Below are 22,629 nucleotides of genomic sequence, written 5' to 3' on the forward strand. Positions count from 1 at the left end.
CTTAAGGGAGACCTACACTTAGTGGACAGGAGGAAGGCAATGAATCTATGGAGAAGCCTGAGAAGGAATGATCAGGCAGATAGGAGAGCCAGGAAAGAGCAGTATCACAGAAGCCCATGAGAGAGAATATGAATTTCTTTTGATACAGTTGTTTTGACTAAAGGCTACCTCATATGACCTCCCTCTCCTGGGTCTCCAAAGTCAAATCTATAGGAGGTGAAGAAAAAAAATAGGCCTATCCTTCTCAGTGTTGTCATATTTGCAAAATGCAAGCAAATGCCATCCCATGGTGTGAAATAGCAAGCAGTAATGGTGCTGTAAGAGAGACGGATGGCAAAGGGAATTTAGGGAATTATTTTTAGGGAAATTTTAGGGAAACCTAAGAAGACTTGTATGAACTGACACAGAATGAACACAACCAGAATGACTTGTACAATGACAACATTGTAAAGAAAAAACTTGAAATACTTAAGAATTCTAATCAATGCAATGACTAACAACAATTCCAGAGGATAGATGGTGAAATGTGCTACCCACCTCCCAAGAGGCAATGGACTCAGGGTTTAGAATGAGACATTTTTTTGGACGTGTCAAATATGGGAATTTTATTTAGCTTGATTATGCACATTTGTTACAAGAATTCTCACCACTCCCCACTGAGGGAGAGGGGAGAAAGAGAAAATAGATGTTAGTTGGACAAAAAATAAATTTAATTTTTAAAAAGATAGATGGATGCTTAATTTAGAGACCAAGTGTTAAGATAGCTAAAAGGTTGACAGCTTCTACCAAGCAAGAAAAGGCTGATCATTCTGTTGAATAAATGGAGAGTTCCTGCTGGTTCTGTAATGGGGCACAGTGGAGTATATGGAGCCTCATAGTTTATATATCATTTAGTTCAGTTCAACAAACATTTATTAAGTGCCTACTATGTGCAAGATATCGTCTAGGCACTGGAGAGACAAAAACAAGACAGTTCCTGCCCTCAAGGAGCTTACATTCTACTGGAAGAAAACATGTACACAGATAAATTACAAAATATATACAAAGTATACAATATAACAATGGAGTAGAAGAACAAAGCCCACTTACAGGAGGTGGTGCGTGGGCAGACTTGTAGGAGCTAGGAGCTCCAAGATACAGAGGTGAGGCAAGCATTACCATGCATGTGGAACAGCTTTGTGCGGAGGGAGGCATAGGCACAGGAGGTGGAATATTTAATATGTATAGGGAATACCAAGCAGCCCAGTTTGTCTGGAATGTAGTGTGTGGGAAGGAGAAACATGAAATCAATTTGGAAATACAAGCTGGAGTCAGATTATAAAAGGCCAAGGTGGGTTATGCTATCCTGGAGGCATAGGGAGCCACTTAAACTTCTTGATCAGGGGAGGACCCAAGCTTTTGGAATGTCTGGTTGGCAGCTGTCTGGAGACAAAAGAGACTGGAAGCAGGAAGACCAATTAGGAATACAATTGAATACAATTCAGACCATGGTGATGGTCTGAATTAGGGTGGGTGATCATGCGAAGGTGTAAGATGATGGAGAAGAAAGCTGTTGGGAAGGTGGAGTCAGCGAAACTAATTCTCGTGGACAAGGGCTCATAAATTACTGATGGTCCAACCAGCAACATGGTTGGTGGTAAGGGTAAGTGGTTGGAAAAGACAGGCAATCATGGACCAAACTGATAGGGAGGTGCCAAGACTTAGTGGAAAGTGCCAGAGTCCCAACTCCCAGTGCTAATGCCATCACCAACTAGTCAAGGTGTCTCATGAGCAAGTTACTCCATCTCTTTGGGCTTCAGACCCCTCACCTATAAAATAGAGAGAGTAATATCTGCCCCCATCTCCTCACAGGGATATTGTAAGGAGCAAATGAAATAGTGGAGCTGGAAGCCTTTTGAAAAGTCTAGAGAGTAATACACAAGTAAAGCATTATTATTATTATAAATGCTTAGGTGCTTAGTGGGTCCTGAAAAAATTGGAGAGCATTCTGCATATGCTATGCCTCTCTCTATTTTCCCCTCCTCTTTGTACCTATGTGTGAATGTAAAAGGAGGTTGGGAATTGGGCTTGCCTATGGGAAACTCACCTTAGATCCCCATGCCTATGCATATCAGTCACTCACATTTTACACACTTACACATATATACCCAAACAAGTGTTTAATTAAAGAAATAAAACTGTTCTAAATACATTTTTCATTTGCTTATACTGATTTACAACAATCCCAAATTCCCTTCCTTTGTTTGCTTACTCTTTTTAAAAATCCCCAAATTTTAATGCAGATACCAGTTTCTGAATGGGTATGTTCCATGATTCAGAGCTGCATTCTCAGCACACATATAAGAGAGATCTGTTTCTGTCATCCATCTGCATCATGGAATGACACATTGTTATGCCTCCCAGGAAGACAACTTCCAACCTTTACAGTATGCTTATATGGCAATGGTGCTACATAGCTTTCTGCCATCTTTGCCCTACATCGAGACAGAGTTGCCTTTCTCCATGATTTGTGGTATCTTCCAATACTAGGGCAAAAACACCCAACAATTTAATAGAAGTGGTTTAAAATTCTCTACCAGTTAACACTATTCAGAGAAAAGGTTTAAGAGTCTTTGAGCAAAATGAACATGGTGACTTTGTGATACATATCCATAAACATAACACTGGCCAAAGTTGTGCTCTTGGTAATCTGTGAAGATTTTAGTTTGTGCTCTGAGCCAATCCCAACTATCTTCTGTGGGTTTATTTTTTTAAGGCCATACAAGCAAATACTCCCCACAGAGCTCATGTTCTTCAATTTGCCAAAGTTTGAAGAATATCCCTCTGTATAAAAGTCAGTTGCTTGTTCTTCTGGCATCAAAGCCTTTGAACACTTTCCCATCTTTCTTGAGTGGCACAGAGGTTCCTCCCCACCCCAAGCTACTGTAAAGACAAATCCATCTTGAGTCATTAAGACCTTACTTCAGATCCCAGCTCTGCCATTTACTATGTGACCTTAGAACAGTTTTCTTACCTACAAGATGGAAGGGGTTGGACTAAATCGTTTCTCAACTTAGGGTTTGTGAACTTGTTTTCTAAAAGTGTTGATAACTACTTCAAATATAATTGATTTCATTTTGCAATACTATGTATTTTATTTTATGCATTTAAAAATATTTTTCCAAGAAGGGGTCCATAGGCTTCACCACACAAAAAGTTGACCTACCTTTGCCCAGATGATGTCTAAGTCTTACCATTTCCAGCGGTCTATGATTCTAAGATGTGCAACCCAAACAGAAGACCCTGCCTCTGGACCTCACTCCTTCCTAGCTTCATGTTCTGAATTTGGGGCCTTTTCTTCCTAAAGCACAAAGTAACCATTAGCTTCCAAAGAGAGAAGTATCCCCAGGTAATCTAGCCCCTTGGGGGAATGAGACAAAGACCATGCTAGTCAATGAATTTGCCTGGGCACGAATAGCTTGGCTGACGAATTTCCTCCTATCCAAGCCCATAACCATATATTGAAGACAAGTATTAAAAGATATTAACTGTAGTCTTTCCATAGCATATAGACTAGGAAACCCAAATAGGGCACTTTTTTGGGTACTTCTCTACATAGCTGCATGCTATATCCTTATCTTCTTTGTATTTTTTTGTAGAAAAGGCATACAATCCCTCAAAATGGCACCCACTATCCTAATCCCTCCTCTTAAACCCAGGCTTTCTTTCAATGAAGATAACAGGGATAACTTTCAGAGCAACAATTTTCAACATCTATTGCTTAAGATGGTGAGGTTGACAGCAGGTCCTTCATATGTCAACTGCTTGCCCCCAAAATCCCAACAACCCCCAGCAAATGATGCCCTTCCTAGACACAGAGTTTCTCATTCTAGCAGCGACACTTATAGCTTGGATGAAGTCAATGTGGCCAGGAATCTCAAATGAACTGAGACAGGGTCTTGTTGCTTTTTGGTGAGGTGGGAGGGAGCAGAGGTTGGTTTTTGTTTTTGTTCTAGGCGGGCAGTGTTTTACATGAAATTCTCTTAGCTCAGATTCTTCTGGACACAAAGGGAAATGTTAGGATTTACCTTAGAACACACTCTTTCTCAATGAACTCGTACAAGGTAGTTTGTAAGGCAATAGAAAATACCTGGCAAATTGTAGAAAGCCTAGAGACAGCGTGACTCACAAGATTAATCTTAATATTACCCGGTTAGCTATAGATCAGCTTATAGGAAAGGGCTAGCTTCCTAAGGCATTTTCCCCCAGAGCTTTAGCTACTCAGGGAAAAGGCATCCTAAACCACCCAACCTTTAAAACTTCTCTTGATGCACTGAAAAAAAATCAAGGTTACCCCATGCTTGGCCCTGTTATTCCCTGGCACCCTTCCCTCCCCCAGCAGCTGGGCTCAACATGAGGGACAGTGGTGAAATGTCAGGGACTATCTCATCTTCAGTCACTTGCTCCAGTTCCATCCTTATGTCCCTAATGACTAGTCAGAAATATAGCCCTTATAAATACTGTCTCAGGTGAAGTCTTGGGGGAAATGAGGGCAGGGAAGTTTCAGAAAGAAAAGAAATCTTTTCCTGATATCAGAAATTAGACTGACAGGTGGGGCAGGAGAGTCAGATCTGATGAACCTTCAAATCTCACAGAAGGTCTGGCAGTTCATTTCCCTTTCTTCCTTGGGGACAGTGGGGGGGGGGGGGGGAGAAAGGAATCTATTTCTTTTAGCCATCCATGCATCTGTATAACCCATCCCTGCACCTAGAAGTGAATTTCAGGCCCTCAGAATTGGAATTTCACAGGCCATTTGAACAGAAATCTTCTCTATGACATCTCTAACAAGTCATTCAGTTTTTACTTGGAGACCTCTCATGATGGGGAACTCACTATTTCCTAACAGGGCCCATTCCACTTTTGCTTAAGCTCTAATTGCCCCAAATGTTTTTCTTTACATTGAACCTAAAAATATTTCTCTGCAGCATCTAGTTGTTGCTTGTCATTCTGCCCTATAGGATAGATAGCAAGGATAATTACTCTTCTAACATGGCAGCCTGATACTTGAAGATCAGTCATGTCCTTAAATCTGTCTTTCCTCCCAAATTCTCCCTAAGGTCTTGAATCAACAATTGTATGGCCTCTCACTATCCTGGTCTCCTTCCTCTTGATTTGGTTTAATCTGTCAGGGGCCTTCATAACTCAGAACTGAACTCTGGACTCCACATGTAGCCTGACCAGTGTAGAGTACAGTAGACCTATGAATGGCATGGCACCAAAGCTCTGGCTTTGGGGAAAGAGGACCCAAGTTCAAATTCTGCCTCTGACTATTACTCCCCAACCTTTGGTAAGTCATTTAAGTTTCTTGAAGTTCAGTTTCCTCATCTGTAAAGTAAGGTTATGGACTAGACAGCTTCTGCAGTCCCTTCTAATTCTAGATTTCTGATCCTATGCACTCCTTCATTTTGGACATGAGGTTTCACTGAAGGCTGTTTGTGAATGCAATCGCCCTCTGTGGCTGCCATGTCACATGGCACACTGGACTTGTCATCTGCTAAATCCCCTGACTCTCCTTCATGAAATCCCTTGTCTAGTCAGGTCTCCCTCATAATGCACCTGATTTCTTTGTTCTTTTTTTCAACCCAAGAGTAGAATGTCACACTGATTCCCAATCAATTTCATCCTGTTAGTCAGCCCATGGTTCTGGGTGGTTTAACATCTTTGCACTCCCAGCTCTACTCTCCCATTTGGAAGCCCTCTTGCCATTTGCCATCTGACAGAAGAGGGTATTAATTTGGTAAATGTTAACAATGGCCTAATTTCTGAAATGCGAGAATGTCAAGATTGCACTATGAGCTAATACCATAAGCTCTCTTACAAAATGCAATGAAAGATGCCTTCTATTTACACTATTGCTCTACAGAGTGAATACTAAGAATGCCTAAAAAGTGTAATGCTTCCACCCTCCAAACTTAGCCATGTCCCAAATGAAAGTGTCACAAGGACAGAGAAACCTGGGAGAGTGGCTACTTGAAATCAGGCACACTTGGACCACTTGAAAACTTAGCTAGTCAAAGTGATAGAGTCTGGACCTGAGATTTTTTAAGTATTGAAATTCCTGGGATGGGAAATTCCCTCTACCAATGCAGAATGGCATCTTTTCTTAAACTCAGTCTTAAAGGGTTGCTTAGAGTTTTAAGAGATGTGAAGTGATTTATTCAGGGTCACATGGCCAGAATGTGTCAGAAGCAGGACTAAAATCCAATCTTCTTGGTTTTCAGGCCGGCTTTCTATCCACTATTCCATGCTGACTCTCACTCAGTCATATTCAAAACCCCCAAATCACAAATTGATTTTATTCAGCTTAGGATAATGTTATCCCATCCAGGTCAAAGGGAAGATAATAGGGAAGGAAGAAATTCTTCTGGAATCTTGGGTTCAGTTGGGTCCCTATAGTTATCTTCAACCCAAACCTCCAAGGTAAAGCTAAGGAAAATCCGACCCTAGGAAATTCATAGATTCTGACTATTCTTTGTACGTTTGAAGAACTCTTAACAATTCAGGCCCTTTCCTCCTCCATTTCCTGTTGACTGCTCTTCCATTGGGGACTATGCAATAAGTGGAAAGGTAGACTGAGAAAATGCCCAAGTTGTCCCTTCCTTGTATATGCCATAACTTAAAAAAAAAAGGTACCAATACTGTTCCCTGACTCATGTCCATCTTGAGAAGCAGTGACTAGCTTTTTCCACCATTAATTCATTTCTAATCCTAGTCCCCAGGAAGACTCTGTTCTAAGATCGCTTATAATAAAACAAATAGAAGCCCACTTGTGACGATAACTTCATCCCCAAATAAAAGTGAGAGCTGCATTGTACAGTTGTGCTGAGTAGCATTCCCCCTACTGAGTTTCTGTAATTACCCTATCCTGAAAGTTTTCCATCTAAAACACAAAGTCTATAACCCCTCCTCTTTCCTATGAATAGTGGTTTTCCCCTTCTTTTGAAATACAAACACCCTTGGGTGAGAACATCAAGCAACCTGGTCTTCAATAAATGAAGTGCTCTCTGGCAAGGACAATTTTACTTCCCTCTGACCTGGTCTGCCTATAACTTCAGCAACAAGCACCCACAAGTCAAACAGGTGAATGACCTGGGCACCAGCTCTTAGATGCTAATTCTTCATGTGCTGGGCCTTCTGCTAGACAGACCCTCTGCTTTTCCTTTTTCCAGTACAGACTGGAATCACTGCACAGAGCACCAAAGGGCACACACCAACCCAAAGAACAAGATACCAAACTGATGCCCTTAGGAACAATGTGGAAGGACGTGCTTCTTACGAAGTGCATTCACCTCTCTCTAAGGTTCCTGGTCCAGCTCATTATGAGGGCCCCTGGCTAAAGAAGGTGATGAGTAAAGCAGCTTGTTCAAAAGGGTGACTTTGTGCTACATTCAAACTTCTCTGCCCCATCTTTGTAGACCTGGTAACACTGTTCTCTCAAAATACAGCAGAACCATGCTACATCTGTTTATCTATGTGCCTTGGCTCCCCTCAGGGATAAAGTTACTAGAACCTAGGAGAGCGGCTACAGTGCACTGAGGAACCTAAACTCGTTGCCAGCTGCACAAGTTTGACTTTTCTTTTTTTTTTTGGTGCTTGTATATCAGCTGATTCCCCCCCACACACTCTCCACATAGTCCCTTCAAAGCCAAGCTGTGCCAACCCAGGGCCACAGCTTCCTTGGCATCACATAGAATGGCATCTCTAGCCCTTGCCCATGAGTGGTGTCTCTGGTCCCCTCACTGATGGCCCCAAAGCTAAATGTTCCCTTCCTCAATGCTCTGCAGCTGCAGCCTCTGGCTAGTGTGAGTCCTACTGCCTCTGCGGCCCCCAAAGCCTCCCCCTGGCATGGTCCGAGTCGCCAGCAGTACTCCAGGCAGAGCCTCCTCCCCAAACAAGCTAATCTTGGCATCGGCTTCGATGGCTCTGGCCAAGCTGGCTGCGTAGCTGTCCAGGGACTTGTGTACTTCAGCCTTCACATGGAGAATAGAGGTTTTGGCAGCTTCTACAGTAAGAGAGGGAAAGAAAAAGGTTCAATAAACAACCGAGGCCCGTTCCCAACTCTCAGATGCTCCCCCTACTGACTCACTGTCCCAGAAAACCTTGGCTGGAGGATGCAGAGCTGATCTGAGGGAAGGAGCTGACCATGCCTGCAAGCTCCAAAAGCTATTCCTGCACATGCTGTGGGGCTTCTAGTCCACTCTCTGCTCTGATCCAATGATTGACACAGGGAGGCATGAATGAAATTCAAAGATGAAAATCAGCCTAGTCTACTTTTTCTCAGACTCCCGGCTCCACACCTTTGCACAAAGCATCCCCTATACCTGAAACGTACTCCATCCTCACTTCTGTCTGTTTGAACCGCTAGCTCCCTTTCAGGTGAGGCCTCGGTGCCACCTGCTAGGCAAAATCCTTCTTGAGCACTGTTAATTTCTCTCTCTTCTCAAATTACCTTCTATTTATATGAAGTAATGTGCATAAAATACTTGAGATAATCTAAAGCACTGTATGAATAGAAATTATTGTAATTATTTTAACATTCATGTACATGTATGTACAAAACCCATGTGCACACACATTACATGCATGTGTTTATACACACATATACATATATATATGCATGTGTGTGGAACTCTTTGCCACAGTACAGTATGAGCTCCCTGAGGGGACAAACAATTTCCTTGGTGGGCTGGTTGGTTTTAGGATCCCCAGGGCCTTGCACATAGCTTGGGATCCCCAGAATACTTTGCACATAGAGGGCGCTATTTGTTGGATTGAACTGACAACAGATCACAGGAGAGTGATAATTGGATAAGAGCCTCACCAAAGTCTTTCTAAAACCCAATGAGGCCCTTAAAGGACCTGTACCACATTCTGATCACATGACAGCATCTCTTCTTATCCCTCACAAACTAAAATGGCCATAGAGGCCACCCCGTCTAGTGGATAAAGTCCTGGACCAAGTTCAAATCCTACCTCAGGCACTTGCAAGCTCTGTGATCCTGGGCCAAACACTGAGCCTCAAAGCCTCAGTTTCCTCATATGTAAAATAGAAATAATAAACTATCTACCTCATAGGTTTGTTGTAAGGGTCAAATTAGACAATGTATGTAAAGTGCTTTTACAAACTTGAATCTCAATCATAGGAGCACTGAGAAAGGCTGAAGATTCAGTCTTTGCCACAGGGAAGGAGGTGTCTTTATTGGGTATGTTTGTCCATTTTACAGATCAAAGCAACAGTACACATTTATAAAGCACTTTCTTTACAACCACCCTGTGAAATAGATAGTATATTATTATTATTATTATTATTATTATTTCCATTCTATAGATGAGAAAGCTGAGGTTCAGGGAGGCTACAGGATTTGCCTATGGTCACACACTAACTGTAGAAGCAGAGGCTCCAAACCCAAACTCTTTCTACTCTACTTCTACTCTTTCTGAGCTTAATAAACGCTTGTGGATTGTTGACTTGTTAATTCTGATGCCTCTGTAGAGGGCAACTAAGGCACAGCAAGGACATGGGACTAGGTTAGATATAGATTCAAGCAGGAAACTAGGCTTTCAAAGTTCTAGTTTGGGTTATGTGGAGCCCAGACGGAACTTGATCTTCTAGTACAACTTACTGCGTGACTAAGGTGTGGTTTATTTGAGGGGGAAGGTCAGGAGGAAGTGGTGGGAAGGAAAAAAGAAGTCAAGATGAGCCCTATGCACAGGCTAGCCTGGGCCAGGAGCTTGGTTAATGCCCCAGATTTCCTTAGCCTTTCTGGGAGTCATTCCATCACAGGAGCAAACCTTTCACTTGTTCCACCTCATCTTCAAACGTCACAGAACTCCGTCTCTTGGGAGGACAAGTACATCTCGAAGGAGGATTGTCGTCAGAACTGTAATCTTCGAGTAGCATCACATCAGTCCCTGAAACACAGGTCACGTTTTTCAAAATAAGAGAAAATGCCAAGACCACTCCTTTTTTCTTGGGGATTAGCAATAGCTTTAGCTTTCCCCATTCTTTCCTACCTCCATTTCATTCATTTAATATAACTTCTTTTAAAGGGGAGGTAGGGGAGGCTCTAGACCTATGATTTCATCATGAGTGTACTCTCTCCACTGATAGAGATTAGCAATTATCTGTTATTTATAGGCTTAGAGTTTACTAGAATACTGAGAGATTAAATGACAGCTAGATTATGCCAAGCAGGATTTGAACCTAGCTCTTCTGTCAATTACACCATGCTACCTCTCATTCAATCCAATTAAACCATTTAATTTAAAATATTTATTAAATACTTACTACATGCAAAGTGCTATGCACAGTCCCTGCCCTCAGGGTGCTTCCAATCACATAACATGAATAGAAATAATTTTGACATAAGGTAGTATGCAATAAGGATAAAAGAGAGACTGACAAGACAAACTCTAGGAAAACCTGAGGAAGAAGAGATGACTTTGGAGAAATAGGGATGATGGGAATCCTAAAAGGCTTCCTAGAGGAGGTAGCCAGTGGAAAGGGAGAACATTCCAACCATGGATGGTATGCAAAAGGAAAAAAAAAGATTCCTTTCCCTTATTCTCTTACTCCTCTGTTTATTTTAGACTTTTATTCTTTGATTCATGGTCTTTACACTTATTTATTCTGTATTCCTTATAGAATTAAAGCTCCTAAGGCACCTATTTTGAGTCCCCTCTTCTAAACAGATTCTATATTATTACATTGTAGATTTTGCCCACTCCCTCCTTATTTCCCTGGTGCCTTCCTCTCAGAAGTATCAATTCCAGCAAGAGATAGAGAGGATAGAAGTACTGCCACATTATAGAAATTTTCCTGTATCCCTGATTGAGTGGTTCATTATCACCCCCTTCCCTCCTATAATCACTTCTCCCTCTCCCACCCCCATTCAACATGAAATCTGCCCTCTGGGACCATCTCTTCCAACTCTTCTGGATATTAGTTGCTCATAGGATGTCTGATTCCTTCTCCGGAGGCAAGATACTCTTTCCACAGAGGCATAATATTGTTTCAGAGCTAGAGGCATCTACAATCACCCCATTATAGAATCTCTCTTCTCCCTCTCCAGCTACTATGAGAACGTTCTTCAGTGGGATGCTCCCCATCACTGGATCAAGATTTCCACCTTTGTTTTACCTTCTTTCAACCTTTCCCTTTGTACTTTCCCTACTGTTCAGACCATAAATTCTGCTTTCACAATTTTTACTTTTTTTCCCTGAACCATTCATGAACATCCTGCTGTGGTTCCATGTTCTCTTGGTCCGGCACCTCATCATTTTCCTTTGTCTTGCAATAATTTCAAAGACATTTGGACTCATTTAGATTTCCTGAAGGTCATCTTTCTGTTACTAAGTCTCCGGGTTGATTTATCTGCTTGTGCTCAAGGCCTCTGAGTCCTTTTCCTACTGAGATTTTGGTAATTTCAGTCTTTTCTCTCTTTTCCTCTAATTGCTCACTTTCTGACACCTTCACCTTTGACCGCAGGTCTCCTGAGGGCTAGACCTCAAAGCTGTGTTAGTCACTTCCTCAAAGTTGGATAATATACTTTTTCACAGCCTCAGGCTATGCCTCAAGTCAACAAGCATTTATTAAATGCTTTCTAAGTGATTTGAGGGAAGGCTAGAATTAGCCCCAGCAGAATGCTGGTCCCCTTTCCTTCAAGCCTGGTTTAGTCCCAAATACATGCTGGTACCCTGCCCCACCCAGCTCCCTGAGTTATTTTATTCTCTGGCTGAGCACAACTTTAACCAGTGTGCTGTCACCCTAGGCAGATGGTGCTTTTCTGATGGTGCTTCCTCCAAATGGCAGGGGATTGGGGATGGGGTGGGCTGGCAAGGAGGGAAGAGAGGAGAGTTCTGTTGCCTGATGCGACAGAACGGTGGAGTGAAGGTAGGAGAAGGGGACAAATGCTGACAGAGACTGCAACGGCAGCAAGGAAATTACTGAGTCCAGATTCCACTGGCAGCATGGTGGGTAAATAGAGCACCAGGCCTGGAGTCAGGAAGACCCAAGTTCAAATCCAGCCTCAGATACCTACTAGCTGTGTGACCCTGCACAAGCTTGACCCTGTTTGCCTCAGTTTTTTCATCTGTAAAATAAACTTGAGAAGGAAATGGCAACCCCCTCTAGGATCTTTGCCATGAACACCCAGATCATAACCTTTTGGGTCCCATTGTGTAGTTCAGTCAGGGAGTCTGGGCAGATAGGGGAGTAGTTGCTAAGTGAATGTATTAGGGTGGCCTCCTCTGGCTAGTTCATGAGGTTATTACCTCATTAAGGTTCTTAGTGTCTTGGCCTATAGGGATCTAATCACTTTAACCCTTATTATTTTGGAGAGTCTTAAGAAATCATGAAGACTGGAGAAAATGTCCAGTTCAAGGTCATGGCCTTGATCTGTTCTTGAGGAAGCTATGCTCAATCTTTGTGATCACGGTTTCATGCTCTAAATGTTCACTAATCATCAGCTCATTGGTCTATAGTTTACAGATTTCTAAATCACTCCTTTATTGCCCTGATCATCTTCACCCAAATGTTCTCTCCACCATGGCAGTCTCCCCATTCTTCCCCTGCCATCTATCCTGTTTGTTTGGATAAGGTGGACATACTCCTCCAGAGCTATATTCCAGTCACGTGTCTCATCCTACCAAGTCTCAATGATGCCTTTTAAGATCAAATTTGCCACCTTGTATTTGAATGTAAAATTCACTTTGTTTACCTAAACTTTGCTCTTATGTGCATACATATCTGTTCCTTTTTTGGATTTTATTTTCTGGGCTTCTAAGTATCTGATGAATAATTATTCTTTTTTTCTATCCTTGCAGCTATTTTCTATGGCATCTAATATGGTAAAGGTAACAGGTAGAGTTCTTCCCCTCCCCTTTTCTGTTCAGAGATTTTTCCATTAGAAGTCCGTTTAAGGGGGCCACTAGGTAGAGCAGTGAATAGAGCTCCAGCCCTGGAGTCAGGAGGACCTCAGTTCAAATCCGGCCTCAGACACTTAGAACATACTAGCCGTGTGACCTTGGGCAAGTCACTTAACCCCAACTGCCCTTCCAAAAAGAAAAAAAAAGTCCTTTTAATTAACTTTACAAGATTCCAGGTAAATACATTCTTACCAGCCCATGTTAGGTATACCCTGTGGTTCAGATATTTTAAGCTATGGTCTAGAAATTCAAATCCAAAACTCAAAAACCATCTTCTTAACCTTTACTGCCCAAATCCGCTCTGCTCTTCTCTCCTCCATATCCCTTGCCTTTTATGGGCAATGATGAAAACACCACCCGTGTCCCTGGGACCTTCAGGCTCTTGACTTGGGACTTCTTGACCTCTGACTGAATTCTCTTCTGGCTGTATCATTGTCCTTATGGGAATCACTGGAAATGGGTGGTAGTCACCAGTCTTAACTAGCCTTGGGAGGCTTTGTTATGTTTTTTAATAAATGTCCCCCAAAATGCAATAGACCTCTCTATTGCTGATATCAGGTGCTGATTCAATATCACAATCAAGATGCTGTTTCAATACTCTTCTGTAAGAAGGAAAGAAGCATTCATTAAGTTTCTACCATGTACCAGGCACTTTACAAATACTGTCTCATTTTGCCCTCACAACAACCCTAAGAAGTAGGCGCTATAAATTATCCCCATTCCACAGTTGGAGAAACTGATTCAGGAAAAGGCTAAGTGACTTGCCCAGGGTCAAATCGCTAAAATGTGTCTGAGGCCACATATGAACTGAGGGCTTCCTAATGCTAGGCCTGATTCTATGAACTATGGCGCCACCTAGCTGCCTTTAGGGCATCGAGGAGCAACCCCAATTTGTCTCTGCCTTTCCTGACCTTATCTAATAATCTCTCATCTATAAATACCAATGGAGTCACCAAATTGTTCCTCACAGGATAAGCAAATGCTTCACCCTCCTCAGGGCATCCAGTTCCTTCTTCTTTAGAAAGAGCCTCAAATTGATCCTTTTAGTGCCTAGAATTCAAAGGTCCTTATTCTCTTTCAATCAATAAACATTTATTAAACACTTACTAAATGCCAAGTACAGTGCTCAGCTCTTTGTGTGAAAGGTCAACACCATCAAACTCAGATCAAGATTCCTTTCTGCCTCTTCAAATACTTTTCTTTTTTTTTCATATTAAATTTCCTCTTTCTTTTCTGGAGGAGAATAATAAACGTCTTCAGAGTCGTAAATAGAGAACAAACCTCAGCATAAGGGACTTCTGGGTTCAGGTCTTAGCTCTGATACCTACTATACAAGGCTAACAGCTGCAGAACAGTTGTTGATTTACATCAAAGAGGCCACTGGCTTAATCCCTGCAGGGATATTCTCATGAGGGAAAGGAAATCTGCCCTCAGGAGAGCCTGGGAAGAGAAGTCAATGCCTCCAACTCTTCTAGGATCAATAGATGAGGTGAGGCCTGATGGTAAGAACCGGAGGCTGAATCTGCACTCAGGGTCTTCGACTTCAAATCCAGAGCCATTTCATCATCACACGGCCTCTTCTTTCTCTTTAGAGTTCCCATTCAGTCACGTGGACCCATGACCGTATCACTCCAGGCCATTCTATCCCCTAGATTTGCCACAGCTTTTCTTCCACAGGGCATCTCTTCATTACATAGCTGCCTGCAGTCGTCATCTGCAGTGATCTCTGAATCCAAGAATACAAAATCTGACGCTGCTTCCATTTCTTCTCCCTCTATTTGCCAGGACGTAGTGGAGCCAGTTGTCATGATATTATTTTTTTCTTTTTACGTTAAGCTTTAAGCCAGCTTTTACACTCTCCTCTTTTACCCTCATCATTCTTCACTTTCTGCCATCAGAGTGGTACCACCTGCATATCTGAGACGGTTGATATTTCCCACCACCTTAGTTCTGGTTTCTGATTCATCCAGCTTGGCATTTTGCAAAATGTACTTGGCATACAAGTTAAATAAATAAAGTGACAATATACAGCCTTATCATACTTCCTTCCCAGTCTTATACCAATCAGCTGTTCCATGTTTGGTTCTAACTGTTTCTTCTTGGCCTGTATACAGTTTCCTCAGGAGACAAGTAAGATGATCTGGTACTCCCATTTCTTTGAGGACTTGCTGCATTTTGCTGTGATACACACAGTCAAAGGCTTTAGTGCAGGCAACGAAGCAGATGTTTTTTTTCTGGAACTCCCTTGCTATCTCCATAATCCGGCAAATGTTGACAATTTGGTCTTCAGTTCCTCTGCCTCTTTGAAAACCAGCCTGCTCTTCTGGTAATTCTCAGTTCACATATTGCTGGAAGAATTGTAAGCATAGCCTTGCTGGTATGTGAAATGAGAGCAAATGTTTGGTAATTTGAGCACTTTGGCATTGCCCTTCTTTAGGATTAGGATGTAAACTGATCTTTTCCAATCCAGTGGCCACTGCTGAGTTTTCCAAATAGGAGTTCCTAGTAGACCAGAGCAAACCCTGGCTATTGTAGCCACTCCTCTACCATTTGGTAAAAGGGAAGTCCACTAGAACCCAAAGTTGCTTTGGAAAAAGCATGCTGGGTAGCTGTTTCAGCAAGTGCTTGACTGAGGAAATTGAGTGGAAAGAAGGGTTTGGGGACAAAGTACAAACCAAAACTCATTGAACAAGGTTCTGGCTTTCTGCAGTGATAACACATTTCTATCTTCTTTCCCCTCCCTTCCCCCAACACAGTCCATTACAAGAAACCAGGAAGGGTAACAGATGCTGATGGGCTTTCTTCTTATGAATCAGCAAATTGTAATCTGGTTGTTTTATTGACCAAGAGAGATTCATGTGCTGTGCCCACCCATGGCTGGTTGTGCAATGTTCCAGGGCTAATAAACCAGGATGCCAACAAGGGGAAGAAGATTCCTCAGCTTTAGTCAGTTCCCAGAAAAAGGTTCTGCCATCAGGAGAGGGTGTCACAAGGGAAGGAATTTACTTTTAAAAGCTTCTTTAGAAAGAACCAAGGTACAGAGACGTGGTTACAGGATTCAATACTAAGGCAATAAATTCTAGTAGTTATTTTATTATATTATCCCTTGTATCCAATAAAACCCCCTGAGAGAAATAATTATTTCTCTCTTATATTCATAACCAATTATTAATTGAGATCAAGGTTTTCCCTTTCTATTTCTTCATTCAAAAATAAACCACTGTAGGTTATTCAGTCAGTCTCTGAAAGACATTACTGATAGATGAGAACAGCCAAATCCTAGGGTACCTGCTTTTCTATCTTGGGTGAGACTCCACCCAACTAAAAAACTTTACAAAGACAATCTAATCTAGGTGAATTCTTGCCCATAGTGTTCTACTCAGGTAGGCTTGGGTGGAGGTAGATCTTTTTGTCTATATTGAGGGAAGGAGTCTGGGTAGAAATGAGAAAGAATAACATAATCAAAGTCATGACCCCTAATCCCTCATTAGAATAGGCCCTCCTCTGAATATAATATTCATTCTCTTTTAAAAAATATTTTAATATAATATTTTATTTCTCCCCAAATACCTGTTAAAACAAATTTTTAACATTTTTTAAAGTTTTAAGTTCCAAATACTAGCATTCTCTCATTAATTGTTAACCAATCAGACTTGATTTCCCCCTGTTGGGAACACCTACTCTTCCATGGGTATATAAGAGTTGATCAGCCTCCATGATTTATCTTTGGTTTATGAGAGATAGCCAAATGACCAACATCTTATTAATTATCTGCTAGCCATAATTAATAAAAACTGATTACTAATTACTCAGAAATTATGTCTCTTGAACTTTTTCTATGTTACTCCCTGCCCAGTTTGGTATTTAATACTCTTCATACTTACCTTTCCAGCCTCCTTAGTGTAACCCTTGGAGGCACTTTCCAGGTCTGCCATACTGGCTATCCTGCCATTCCTCCCACACGATATTCTATCTCCTGCCTCCGTGACTTTACACTGGTTGGGATGTGCTCCTGCCTCACCTCTGACTCTTGGAATCTCTGGTTTTCTTCAAGACTGAGCTTGAGTGCTGCCTTTCCTTTCTCTCCAGGTGCTAGTTCATTCCCCACCCCTTGGGATATGTTGTTATCTATACCTACATGTGTATGTCATTTCCCTCATTAGAATGTAAGCTTCTTGGGGACAGGGGCTGTTTGCCTCTTGTCTGCATCCCCAGTACCTGGCAAACAGTTCCTGAACGTTAAGCATGGACTGATACTATCCAAAGTCACAGGTTCGGAATAATTACACGAATAATCACGTTGCTGCCTCACCATCATAGAGCACTTCACAACAACCCATGTTTTCACCACTTTTTAACCTAAAGGTTAAACAACACTGCTGGGCAGCAGAAATAGAAATTAATATCATTTGTAAAAGGTGGAATACAGAAAAGTCACACAACTTGCCTGAAGTTATATAGCAAATGGGCCAGAGCCAGGATCAGAAACCCCATCTCCTACTTCTAAGCCCTACAGTGCATCCATGCTCCCTCACTGTCCCAACCCCCACCATTACCCCCAGGAAACCTTCATTCCTTTCAGCTTTTACAAACATGCGAGGATGTTCCTACCGACTCAGAATGGGTTACCTGAATCCTGAGAGCAGCTGAAGCCAGTGTCCCCGGTGCTGCTACTGTGACCCAACGGCTGCCCTACTGCCATGAGGGCGGTCAGGTGTGGAGACAGTCCTAGGTCTGTAAGACAAAAGGCAGCATTTGTAGATGGGAAGAGTTCAAGGCTGGATCAAGACAGAACTTTCTAAGTCCCCCTGCCCATTCATAAATCCTCATGCTTCCTCCGTCAGACCACCCCTCTGCCCCCTGTTTTGCCCTGTGGGCCTCATATGTAAATATGTTCTTGGCACCTGGAAAAAGATTGGATAGATTTAATCAGAGTTAACTGTAGATTACTATAACAATTCATTGCTCCTCCTCTCGGCTTTTGCATTTTTAAGGGACAAAATTTATTCCCCAAAGGAATAAATAAAACTTTCAGGAAATTAATGATGATGATAACTAACATTTATACAGTACTTTCGGGTTTGCAAAGCATATTATATACATGTATATATGTGTGCACACACACATTTGCATTTGATCCTCACAAGCCCCCTGATGAGGGTGCTATTTTTCTCCCCATTTTACAGACGAGAAAACCAGAACTCAAAAAGATTAAACGACTTGTCCAGAGGCTCATAGCCAATATGTGTCTTTGGCAGGATTCAAACCCAGGCTTATGATTCTAAGTCCAGCTCTGATGGATACTAGTCTATCTAGTTGGGTTTTTTCCAGCAACATAACAGATCCCAGGAATTAGTAAGTGGAGAAGCAAGTTGGGAGATAGTCACCATACTCTTAGGGAGTAATCTATTCTACTTTTCTTTTCTGGGGGGAGTGGGATGGAACTGGGGTTAAGTGAATTGCAGGGGGTCACACAGATAATAAGTGTCTGAGGCTGGATTTGCAATCAAGTCCTCCTGACTCCATCCACTGCACCACCTATGCCTCCTCTACCTTTTTAAAAAGTATTATCGATGTCTTTTTTTTATCATAATTACTTCTGAAAATACCTCCTCACTCCAAGCCCTAGGCTGAATCCTCCCTTATATAAACAAACACAGCCCCTGTAGACACGGTGACCCAATGATGGATACAACATTCTGCTCTCATAGTCCCCCACCTCTCTGCCTCAGGAGGAAAGTGATTTCATTAGCTGTTCTCTGGAACCAGGCTTTTTCAATTACTCAGACTTCAATTTCTGGACCTGCTTTTCTAAGATCAGTCCTAAGAGAGAAGATTCTATGCTAGTGTTTCCATGTTCCCTATGATGGTATTTGGTGATATAATGCATCCCTTTCCCTCTTGCCCTATGCAAAAGAGGTCATGATTGTTTATGGGTCAGCTGGGGTTGGAGGGGAGGGCACTCCAGGTCAGCAGCTCAGTAAGTGAGTAGCCTTTGTGCAGAGTTTCTATCCCAATGAGTTCTGTAGTCCCCCTTGTGCTTCTGATTAAGGCATCCGTACACCAGACTGAGCCAGCACAGAGGATGGAGGTCAGAGATATAGCCAAGCACTGTCTTCTTGCTCATCCTTGTTTGGGCCTTTAGCACTCGAGAGGTAGCTGGATTCCAAGAGCATAGTCCAGAGTTGGAGGGAGGGAGATGGCTGGCTGGCTCACCATCCCCTGTCAAACAAGATGGCTAGAACCACAGTTAGTTCTGGAACGCTCGCAGAGGGATTGTGGCGAGAGCCAGGAACAAGGCCGAGTCTCCCAGCAGTATATCAACATGACCGCAAGCTGGGAAACCATTTCAGTCAGTTCAGATTTGTGGAGCTCTTGCCTTTCGCCTTCATCTGGCACATCCTCCCGGATCAAGCAATTTCCCCTCATCCATTTGGGAGTAATGGGCTTGGTTCCCTTTTCACAGGGAGGACAGCAAAGGCATTGAGAGTTCAGACAACCAAGGGCCAGGAGGCTCATGGTAGGTGGAAGAGCATGCTGCCTAGAAGGATTTGTGCCAATTAGAAACTTCCTGAAGAACTCAGTAACAAGCTTTGGATGAAAACTTGGCCTGCTGATGGAACCAAAAAACTGAAGTTGAGAATATTTGGGAAAAAAAAATTTTTTTAAGTAGGGCTGGTTAGTGGCAAAATTATAAAGCAGGTGAACTAAGCAACTTAAAATATCCCTGTTGTGCAGCTAGGATCTTTGGGAAAACCTGAGCTTTACTCTTTCTTCACTTAGGGATGTGACTATTTGTATATGAGCCAATGGATCAGGAAAGACAAAATCCAGGAGTCATCTGCAGGCCCCGCTGAAAGCTATAGCTATTTACACCCTGAACATGTTTATACAACCCCTGGCATCCTGAAGGCAGCCAGACAGCTCTAGGCAATTGTAAAATTCAATTTCTGTTTAGGATCACAAAGCAGTTTTTAGAATAGTGTATGATTCTGGGTTTGTTTGTTTGTTTTTTAATTTCTTGGGTTGAAATTTTCCAGAAGAAACATTTCCAATAAAAATTTAGTGTAGTCAGCTCCGAGTTATCTGTACCAACAGAGGATGGAAGATGGGAGAGCAGCACATGTAATCCACAACAGTAGAGAATCTCAAAATATCACTTCTGTCTCATGTGGAAATGCATTTTTTACTTCCTTTTGAGAAATATGTTTAATTCCTAATTCTATTGTTCTGTTCTGCATAGGAGTGACTCTGGATGCTTGAAAGTTATCCAGCAGAAGATGAGTCAAACAATTGTGGAATGTGAGCCAACAGCAATGGATTGAATGTCATCTGTCAACCTTAAAGTAAGACAGACTCACTCACTCTCTCTTTCTCTATCTCTGTTTGTCTCTCTCAATCTCTCCTTCTCCCTCTGTGTGTGTGCGTGTGTGAGTGTGTGCACGTATATGTGCGTCTCTCTCTCTCTCTCTCTCTCTCTCTCATCTGAGGCCATTTTTTTTTTTTTGCCTTTTGGAGGGCAATTGGGGTTAAGTAACTTGCCCAAGGTTACACGGCTAGTTTTTTTGTGTGGGTATTAAATGTCTGAGGCCGGAACAGAACTGACTCCAGGGCCGGCACTTTACTCACTGTGCCACCTAGCCGCCCCTTATCTGAGGCCATTTTTGCTGGGTTTTTAGAGGCTCATCAAGCAAAAGTCTGGTCATCAAATATTTCATTTTTTTTAGTTGTAGTAACTTAACTAAAGGTGGAAGGACTGCAATCTGCATTGGTGAGCGGAGTATCCAAAACTTCAAAGGAAGGGACCTCAGAGGAAATCAGAGAATCATACATTTAGAGATGGAAGAGACCTGAGAGGTTATTCAGTTCAACCTCCTTTTTCTAGCTGAAGAACCAGGGAACAAGGAGGTGAATCCATTTTCCCAAGATAACATAGGCAGATAGTATGGTGAGAGGCAGAATTTGAATCCACATCCTCTGACTCCAAAGCTAGTTCTGATTCTACTCCATTATGTTAGTATGACCTATACCTGTATCCTCTCTTTGCTTAAAGACCTGCAATGAAGGAGAATCTGCTAAATCCCTAGACAATCCATTGCACCCCTGTGCAGCTCTCTCACAATCTTCCCTTGCATCAAGTCTAAATATGTCTCTTTGTAACATTCTCCTTATTGCTTTGGGTTCTGCACTTTGAAGACCAACCCAACAATCTCTTTTCCCCTTCCATAGGGTGACTACAATTTCTTGCTTAGGTCTTCTTTCCCCAGCCATACATAATCATTTCCTCCAGCCAATGCCCATATGACATGATCTCCAGGCCATTTCCCATTCTCCACACCCTCCTCTGGATGGTCATCCTCTAGCTCCTCAGTGTCCTTCCTAAACTGGCACCTGAACTGAAAAAGGAACTTCAGAAACAGGCAATCTCTCTAATGCCAGGACCCAAACCTCAGGAACAAGGACACCCTTCTCCACTCCAATGCGGTTATTCACCAGCAAAGCTACAATTTAGATCTCACTATTTCACTGACCTGCATCACTCCCAAGATTCTGAGATTCAAGTACTTCTATTGCAGTTTCTCATTCTTCCCTCCTCCCTCTTCCTTAACCTGCTCTCTGACTTCACCATAACCTCCAGTTCCTTGACCATTTCCTACTCTCTTGGATCACCTCCTAGGCTCAGAGTGACCTTCACCATCAGATTTTCCTGCTCCTAGTCCCAGACTGTCAAGGCAGTAATAAAGTCTTCAGATTGGAGAAAGTTATAAAATGTAGCCAATTTCACCCATTAAAGTAGTATGCTAGACAACTTCAGCTGTAAGATAATTCTTTTCCTTTTTCCACATCTTTTCTCATTCATCTCCTGACTAGTTCAAACTTTTTCTTCCCTTCCTCTGTCCCAATTCCTTCTCAACCCTGCTTCACAGAGAAAACTGTTATTTGACAGGAACTCCACTCCCCTCCTCCTTTTCTCAAATTTTCTTATCATCATTATCTCTTTTCCTTTCCCCTCCAGTCACTAAAGAGACACCACTATTACTCAACAAGGCTCACCTCTCTGTGCGTTTGACCCTGATTCCTCCACCTCCCCCAGGATCTTGCTGCAGCAGTTATCAGCTCCTGTATCTTCAGCATTTCCTCACCACTGGCTCCTTCCTATCTGCTTACAGTATATTCTGATCTCCCCAGTCCAAAAAGAGGCTTCCCTGAAATCCTATGCCCTCTCTCTATTCTTTCTTCCCTGCTCAATTATTTCAAAAGGTGTTTGACTCTCATTACCTCCAATTCTTTCTCTTCTCTTTTCAAGTCTCTCTGTCTCTCTCTCCTCAGTCCCTTTGCTATCTGGGTTGTATCAAATTGGACAGAACTTCATATGTCATTTAGATAATGAATGAAGTTTCACTTCCTGGGCAATTGAATAAGCTGGGCTAGGTCTATTTTAGTCATAGAAGAGATCACTTTTCTGCTTCATTTTGGAGAAGTATTCATAAAACACCACTCAAGTTAGCAACCATACAATAAAAGCCACATTTTCTTAATATGACTCAGCAGTGTATCCCCTACCTGGCATATCTATTTAACCTGATTCTACTGTATTCCAAAAGAATAAGGTAGCTTTCTATTTTAGATACAATTTAGGATTGGAGGGGAAGGAAGGATGAC

The 22,629-nt window shown here is 42.3% G+C and overlaps 1 protein-coding gene across 1 annotated transcript in view; it reads right to left on the reverse strand.

The window, feature by feature from the left end:
• Positions 1 to 576: 576 nt before the first annotated feature.
• The window catches only part of GPR161 (G protein-coupled receptor 161), a 55,228-nt gene continuing 33,175 nt past the window's right edge, over positions 577 to 22,629 (reverse strand). The window contains exons 5-7 of the mRNA XM_069094723.1: positions 17,596 to 17,700; positions 9,832 to 9,951; positions 577 to 8,041 (exon numbers count right to left, since the gene is read on the reverse strand). Of these exons, the coding sequence (XP_068950824.1) occupies positions 7,794 to 8,041; positions 9,832 to 9,951; positions 17,596 to 17,700 (473 nt within the window). The 3' untranslated portion in view covers positions 577 to 7,793. The remainder of the gene's footprint in view (positions 8,042 to 9,831; positions 9,952 to 17,595; positions 17,701 to 22,629) is intronic.

This window comes from Petaurus breviceps, unplaced genomic scaffold (assembly GCF_028583685.1).
Source record: "Petaurus breviceps papuanus isolate PSGF00001 unplaced genomic scaffold, PetGlider_PUasm1.0 220, whole genome shotgun sequence".
Taxonomy (NCBI): domain Eukaryota; kingdom Metazoa; phylum Chordata; class Mammalia; order Diprotodontia; family Petauridae; genus Petaurus; species Petaurus breviceps.